The 8,463-nt window shown below is 40.7% G+C and overlaps 1 protein-coding gene across 3 annotated transcripts in view; it reads left to right on the top strand.

Annotated features, from left to right (window-relative positions):
- The window catches only part of RNF130 (ring finger protein 130), a 157,381-nt gene that overhangs the window by 86,047 nt on the left and 62,871 nt on the right, over nt 1–8,463 (top strand). For all 3 annotated transcript variants that reach the window (XM_054556660.2, XM_002816320.6, XM_054556662.2), the window contains exons 4-5: nt 4,512–4,583; nt 6,420–6,502. In XM_054556660.2, coding sequence (XP_054412635.1) covers nt 4,512–4,583; nt 6,420–6,502 — 155 coding nt within the window. The remainder of the gene's footprint in view (nt 1–4,511; nt 4,584–6,419; nt 6,503–8,463) is intronic.

The raw sequence follows: 8,463 nt of genomic DNA, 5'->3' as shown, positions 1-8,463 counted from the left end.
ATTTCAGATTTTGATTTCAAATGCTTACCTTACATAGAAAGTGGGAAAGGCAGGAATACCTCTAATTTTATTGTATGGCACCAGTATCATTCCTAATACCAAAACTAGACAGAAATACTACAAAACAAAACTACAGACCAGGACCCGTCTTGAACATAGATGCAAAAATTCTAAACAAAAATTTAGCAAATTATATTTAACAATATATATAAATTCATCATGACTAGGTGGTGTTTACTCCAGGAACGTAAGTTTCATTTAACATTCAAAAACTAATGTATTATTACCATATTAGCAGGCCAAAAAAGCTAAAACTGTATGATCTCAATAGATGGAGAAAAGATATTTGCCAAACTCCAACATCGATTCCTGATTTTTAAACTTTCCTCAAACTATTAGGGGCATCTATGAAAAACTGACAGCCACCATTATATTTAATGGTGAACTACTAAATTCTTTTTTCTAACATTAGGAACAAGAGAAGAATGTGTCCTCTGATCACTTCTGTTTCTGCGTTGTTCTTTAGATTCTAGCCAGCACAGTAAGTAAAAAGGAAAAGACGTAAAAGGCATCCATTGTGGAAATGTAGAAGTAAGCTGTCTTCATTTACAGACAACATTATTTTCTGTAGAAATTTCGTGTAGAAGATATGTTGGAATCTATGAAAAAGACCAACAGTAGATTTAACAAGATTCCATGATACAAGATCAATATAAAAGAATTAATTTTATTTCTATATATGAGTAATGAATAATTGAATTGGTTTTAAAAAATGCATTTTCATCAAGCAGATGGTGCACACCTATAGTTCCAGCTACTTGTGAGGCTGAGGTAGGAAGATTATTTGAACCCAGGAGTTTGAGTCCAGCCTGGGCAACATAACAAGACCCTATCTCTAAGAAGTTAAATTTTAAGAAATCCCATTTTCCATAGCATCAACAAATAGGAAATTCTTAACAATAAATCTGACAAAATATGCAGTATGCCCTATATAGTGAAAACTAGCTATTGCTGAGGAAATTAATCAAGAACTAAGTAGGTGGAGAGACACATACACAGTGTTCAGTGGAAGACTTAATGTTGTTAAGATGTCAGTTCTCCCCAAGTGGATGTATACGTTCAGCACTATCTCATTATAAATCCCTGATGTCTTTTATCATAGAGATGGACAAGCTGATCCTAAAGTTCATATGGGAATGCAAAATATCAAGAAAAACCACAAGGATGTTGGAATAGAAAGGAAATGTGGGATGGTTAACACCACCTAATTTCAGACCTATTACAAAGCCTCAGAAATCAGAACAGGATTGTATTTCCTTAATGGTAAACAAATAGATGCATGGTACAATAGTGTCCGCACATAGACCCACACATTTATGGACAACTGGTTTTTAACAGATTTAGAAAGCTAATTCTGTGGAGAATGGACAACCTTTTCAACAAATGATTCTAGAACAATTGTACGTCCATATGCCAAAAAAAAAAAAAAGTTCATCTGTACCTGACAGAATACACAAAATGAGTCCCTAAATACAAAGGATGAAATGATAAAATTTCTAGAAGAGAAAATAGGGGGAAGTCTTTGTAACCTTGAAATAGGCAAAGCTTCCTTAATATGTTACTAGAGCACAGTCTACCAATGAAAAAATGATTGATCGACTTCATCAAAATTAAAAACTACCATAAAGTGAGGGAAAATACATGCAAAAGGATTTTTATCTGGAATATATAATGTTCTCTCAAAAGTCAATAATACAAAACAACTCAGAAACATAGGCAAAACACACGAACAGACACTTCACCACAGACAGTGTACACATGGCCAATAGGTCAACGTCATTACAATAGGGAAATGCAAATTAAAACTGTAAGGAGGCTGGGTGCCGTGGCTCAACCTGTAATCTCAGCATTTTGGGAAGCCGAAGCGAGAGGATTGCTTGAGCCAAGAAGTTTGGGACCAGCCTGGGCAACATAGTGAGACCTCGTCTCTACAAAAATAAAAATAAAAAAATTAGTTGGGCATGGTGGTGTACCCCTTTAGTTCCTGCTATTCCGGAGGCTGAAGCTGGAGAATCACTTGAGTGAGCCCCAGAGGTCAAGGCTACAGTGAGCCGTGTTTGCACCACTGTAGTCCATTTTGGGAAACAGAGCAAGACCTTGTCTTGAAAAAAAAAAAAAAAAACAAAACACAAAAACTCACCATACCAAGTGTTGGTGAGAATGTGAAGGAACTATAATTTTCATGTATTGCTGTTGCAAATGTAAAATAATATGCCCAGTTTGGAAAACACTTTGACAGTCTCTTAAATAAAAGTCAGACAACTATCAGGTGAGCCCATCTTTCTACTTGTGGTATTTACCTCAGGAAGAAAGAAAGCATATGTCCATGTGAAGAATTGAGAATGTTGTTGTCAGCTTTTCAGTACAGCCAAAAACTGGACCACAGTGCAGATGTCCCATCAACAGGTGAAAGGATATTGTGGGCCATCTCTTCAGTGGGATACTAGATAACGTTAGAAAGGAGGTAACTGTTGAAACATGCACCAAGTGGCTTAATCTCAAGATAATCATGCTGAGTGAAAGAAGCGGTACGCACAGTAGTACATACTGTATCTATTCCATTTATGTAAAACTCCTGACGTTGCAAACTGTTACAGCAAAAAGTAGGTCATGGAGGGATGGGGTGGCGGGAGGAGGGAATTAGGAAGGGGCATAAAGACATTTGGGGATGTGGTAGATACAATGTCTTAATTGTAGTTAGGTTTTCATGGGTCATGAAAACAGTGTGGATTTCATATGCAACTTCAAACTGTAACTTTAAATATATGTCAAGGCGTAGATTTTAAATATATGCAGTCTATTTTAAATCAATTATATCTCCATAAGGTGGTTTAAAATCAGCGTGATAGAGGGGACTCATAGATTAGGCTTCAAAGACGGAGCAGCCACACGCAGTGTGTGGATTTTGTATCTTGATTCAAACAAGTCAGCTACTTAAAGAGATTCTGTAAACACCTAGAGAAATTGTAGTATAGCGTGAGTATTGGATAATGTTGATTAATCATTATTACTTTTGTTAGGAAAGACAATGGCATCTAACAAAAGCCCATGTCTATTAGAGGTGCTTAATGAAAATTTTATGGGTGAAATTATGTGATGCTTGCAATATGCCTCAAAATCATCTAACACAATAAAGAGGGGAAACAGATGAAAATAGAAGTAAAATACTGGTAATGGAAGCCGGATGTTAGATACATAGGGAAGGCTTTATTAAATCATTCTCTGTTGTGTGTTTAAAACTTTCCCCTAAATTTTTTCTTACATGTTTCTATGGGTTTTTAACATTCTTAAGGTGTCCGTTGTTTTGGTCCTCGCCTTCTCCAGCAGGAGCAGCATCTGCCTTTTCCTGCAGTGTAAGGCCTGGATGTGTCTAGAGTGATGTCTCCCTGATGTGCCTGGGACAGTCACGGTTTGTGCCCCTTGTCCCAGTGTGAATGTTCCTAGGGCCCTCTGATGCACAAAGCTTTCTAATTTGAACAGGAAAGCGGATGCTCACCTTAGTTTTCTTCACATACCTGTTCTTTACACCTGTTTATCTTTACTAGATTATTACTTTGCCTGGAACCCCCTCCTAACCCATCTAACCCCTTCCCATTCTTAGCCCAGGCCTCGACTCCTCAAGACCTTCCCTGATGTTCCTCCCCTGCCTCGCCCCACCCCTCCTGGTCGCCTCCTCTATGCTGCCACCTGGCCCTGGGCATACTTGAGGGTACACCATTAATGCAACTGTTCCCAGTTCAGTGAGCTTTTCCAGGGTAGGGATCACCATCTCTTCATCTGTGGTTGTTGGTACCAAGCAGTGCTAGCAGTGTCTGAGAGAATGTTGCATAAATCCAGCCTTGGAGATTCTCTGACCTCACCCTTAGAGATAATGAAAACAGCTCAACCCTGGAAGGTAAGTACACCTTCCTAGGATTCCAGAGGATGATAGTATAGTGAGCCAGAAGTGGAGCTGTGACATTCCTTCTCTTCACACTTGATGATGTGATAAGCAATTTCAAGGAGCAATCAAGGTTTCCCTTTACTAAGACAGCATTTACACATCTAATGGTGATCATTCGTTGAGCAGAATCCGAAAGCCATTGGAGCAGCAGGAGTGGCCCTGGAGTGTACAAGAAGTAGGTTTGATAATGCTGTGATATTTCAAATGTTTATTCGACACAAAATGCAGCAATTATGACACCTAACTTTTTTACTGCTGGAGAATTGAAGACCTATATTTCTGTGTTTCTGTTTGACCTAACAGGGTGTTCTAACACTTTTTACTTTTCAGCCAGAATGCTGAATCTGTGATACAGCCACCAGTTTTTCTATTTTATCATTCTCTTATATGTAGGACATGGAGAGGGATGTAGTAAAATAGAGACTTTATACTTTTAATTGCTTAAAAATAAAGTACGTCATTCAGAGATCTTACACTTAATATCTGTTTTTATTTGCAATTTTCATAGCGTCGTCTAGGAGATGCAGCCAAGAAAGCCATCAGTAAATTGACAACCAGGACAGTAAAGAAGGGTGACAAGGTACAGTGATGAAGCAACTTCAGCACCGTAAAAATAATCCAGCAGTTTTGTTTTTGTTTGGTGGGAGAGGACACACCCTAATTGTTTTCATTTATTAGATTTTCTCCAACTATACTACCTAGTGCTTTATTTTAAACTACCTTCTTACAGTAACTCTAGCTGTGTTTTCCTACAGAGTTTTCTTCTGCTAAAACCTAGCATACATTTTCAGAGAATTCTAGTGGAACCATTTGTGCGTTAAAAAGCCAGGAGATGTGTTTTCTTCCTATAGTTCCTGGGACTTTGCTATGTCTCTTTTGTTGTTTTATTTTTTCACTAGATACATGGAGAATTGAAGACCTGCATTTCTAGGGAGTTTCACCTAAAAAGGTGCTCTCTTTACAATGGGTTGAGCAGTTTGAAAGAAGAGCAAAGTGTGTCAGGGTCATCCCTGGTGGCTTGGAGGACCGAGGGAGAGAGACAGTGTCAGGATGCTGTGGCGGAGACCTCTAACTGACATGCCGCCTCAGAGCTCTAGTTATGGTAGAGCCCTGCTTCTCTGCTAGAAGGACACAGTTGCACCTTAGTGCTGCCACTACATTCAGAATATTCAAGGTTATCTAGAATGGGAAAATGGCATCTCAAAAGGCATAAAACCAAAACTGTCTCCTGCCCCATACCCAATTCTAATATTTAAGCACAGACTTGTGCCTGGAAGGATAATTTCGTATGATTCTCTGTCTTCCTAAGTTTTACCAGTTTCTTGGACTTTACCCATTTTATTCCCATTGCCTTGATACCACCGTATCTAGTTGCCTTTGAAACAGCTTCAGAAGGTGGAGACATTCTTACTGAACTTTATTGTACACCAGAGAAACAGAAAAGGGGGAAATCACTTAAGAAAATATAAGCAGATCAAAACAGCTTGCATTTCAGTGGCAGAGGAGTGGTAACCACGGTAACAGTGTAGATGCTTTCTTGGCCTGGTGGCCTCAGCTGCCACATTAGTATGAGATTCCCTGGAGCGGATTTAACCTACCCATCTTACTTTGTATCGCAGGCCAGCACAGTTATTTCCTTTAATTATTAAAGCCAATTCATCTTAGTTTGTACCTCCTAGACCTGGCAAGAGTTGTCCACTGAGTTTCAGTCCACGTGACAATGACACAGCACATAGTCTGTTTTCTTGGCTTAGGTTCCTGGCATGTTTTGTTTTATGACGACTTTTGCAAAACCCCTTCTGAGTCCTAGGAGGAAGGAAATCAATTAATCTGGTGTCTGAGTAGCTGGCTGACTCTTTCTCACTCTTAATGAAGACCGAGTATTGAATTGAGCCAGTGACTCTTCCCCATCCCAAATCTGTGACCAGATTCACAGCTCCCATTCTGGGGGTGGGTTTCCAGACAGCAGTCTGCTGGGACTCGACTCACCATCTTTCCTATCTGTACTTAGGTGTGTGTTTAAGTGAGCATCCTGGTGAGCTTCCAGACTGTGTCAAACATAGCAGTGAAACCTCTTCAGACCAATAAGTAATGCAGGGGGAATGAGGGACGGGAGATCATGATGGTCCAAGCTGATTCTAACCTTGAAAAAATTAGAATTCCGACTTAATTTTTGTAAGACATATCATAACAGAATTAATATAGATTGTTATAATTTTTAAAACAAAATAGATTCACTTAGACATAATTTGGGCCAATATAGTTAGGCAAATAAAAACAAATTAATTTTAATCATTTTTCACTTTATAACACTTGCTTACCATAGTAGCCACAGAAAGATTCTGAGCTGAATTGCATCCCAACCATTTATATACTTGCAGCGTGTGACTTTTTGTTTCTGTACTTTTCATTTTAGGAAACTGACCCAGACTTTGATCATTGTGCAGTCTGCATAGAGAGCTATAAGCAGAATGATGTCGTCCGAATTCTTCCCTGCAAGTATGTCAACTTCATTTGTTTGAGAAAGAATGATATTAATGTGCTTTGTATGCCTCCTTTTCAGGGTGGGCATCTCCCTTGCTTTGGAGCGCTACCCACCCCGTGGCTTTCTGGAGGCCAAGTCCGCTGTGCATTGCTGGCCATGGGGCTGAGGCCAGCAGGGAGTGGTGCTGTTCAGCAGGTGCAGGCTGCACAGCCTTCCTAGATGTAGCCAATATGTGACGTGGCACGCGGCCTTCAGACTCCCCAGACACAGCCTAGGAGTGTTGAGGTTGAGAATTCTTGTTCTGTGGTTTCGTTTATTTTTTTATATTTGTTTTCTTTTTTTTTTTTTGAGACGGAGTCTTGCTCTGTCACCCAGGCTGGAGTGTGCAGTGGTGCAATCTCGGCTCACTGCAAGCTCCGCCTCCCGGGTTCACGCCATTCTCCTGCCTCAGCCTCCCGAGTAGCTGGGATTACAGGCAACCACCACCACACCCGGATAATTTTTATATTTTTAGTAGAGACGGGGTTTCATCATGTTGACCAGGCTGGTCTTGAACTCCTGACCTCAGGTGATCCGCCTGCCTCAGCCTCCCAAAGTGCTGGGATTACAGGTGTGAGCCACCGCACCCGGCCTGTTTTCTTTAAAGATGAGGTTCTCGCTATGTTGCCCACAGCTGAACATGAACTCCTGTGCTCAAGCAGTCCTCCTGCCTTGTCCTCTCAAAGTGTTGGGTTTACAAGCATGAGCCACTGTGCTTGGCATTGTTTTGTGATTCCTGTGTGTTTCAAAAACAGCTCCTTGTTCCTCTCCATCTTAGACTACATCACTAGGCCCTTCAGTGAGACTTCCATCGAGCTCACCTGGCTCTGGGTACAACAACTCCAGGGACTTGGATTAAATCTTTTTCTAAACCTGGATTATGCAAAATGGAGATAACTGATACCTGCTTTGTGCCTGCTGTGGTTCAGGTGCTCTGCTCTGAGCAGACTATACTCACTGTCTCCTATAATTCTCCCAGCAATCCTAAGAGGGTGTTTTTTCCCCATTGTACAGTGAAGGATGGTGAGCCAATAGCAGGTTCCAGGGTTGCACAGTTCAGAAATGGCAGAGCTGTGTCAAGGCCTGCGTTTAATGTGGTGCTCCCCACATAGGACCAAGCCTTCCTCCATGAGGAGAGGACTCGCCTGTGCCTGGGAGCCCTGGAAACAGCATGTTGGTTTCTCCTGTGGCTCCTCTCAAGCTGCGGAGCATGAAACTAAGATACACAGTTCTGAGTGTCAATTGGATAAATAGCAAATCACCTGCCAAGAAGCCTAAAACCAAAGAGTTTGCCTCTTCCTCCTCCCTTCTCTTTAAAAGACATCCACACGACTCCAGCCTTATAATATGGAGCATGTTAATTAATAACATAATTGTGAGTTGTTATCTCCATGAGGCTACTGGTCTTATTTTACTTACAAAGTAATCTATTTTGAGTCTAGGAAGATCTGTTTAAAAAAAAAAAAAAAATCAAACTGAGGAAGAATTACATGTACTGAAACAGAAATCCAAGATTCTGGAAGTCCAGTCATTCTGGTTTACATATAAAGGAAAATCTATAAAACTAAATGTAAGCTGTCCTCTAGAAAATTAAACTACGGAACAGCCAGTCTTCCTTCACGTGCAGCCATTGACGGTCTAAACATGAGGCTAAAGGAAATGCACACGCCAGTGCAAATCAGAAGGGCCAGCGGGACACAGGGAGGCGTCATCCACACTTGCCTGCTTCAACACTGGAATGACCAGGAGAAGCCAAGGCTCTCCAAATTCTGTCTTGCTATTTCAGCCCAGGATCCTCCAGAACCATATGGTACCTAAAAATATGGGCCTCCAAAACTTTTCATGGGTATAACTAGAATGAGGGGATCTTCCCTCAGGGGAGGCTAGGCCTAAAGTAGGTTATTCTGGAAGCTTAATCCCATTATCTTCATCCCTT

This window comes from Pongo abelii, chromosome 4 (genome assembly GCF_028885655.2).
Source record: "Pongo abelii isolate AG06213 chromosome 4, NHGRI_mPonAbe1-v2.0_pri, whole genome shotgun sequence".
NCBI lineage: Eukaryota > Metazoa > Chordata > Mammalia > Primates > Hominidae > Pongo > Pongo abelii.
This window is presented reverse-complemented; position numbering and strand designations above follow the sequence as displayed.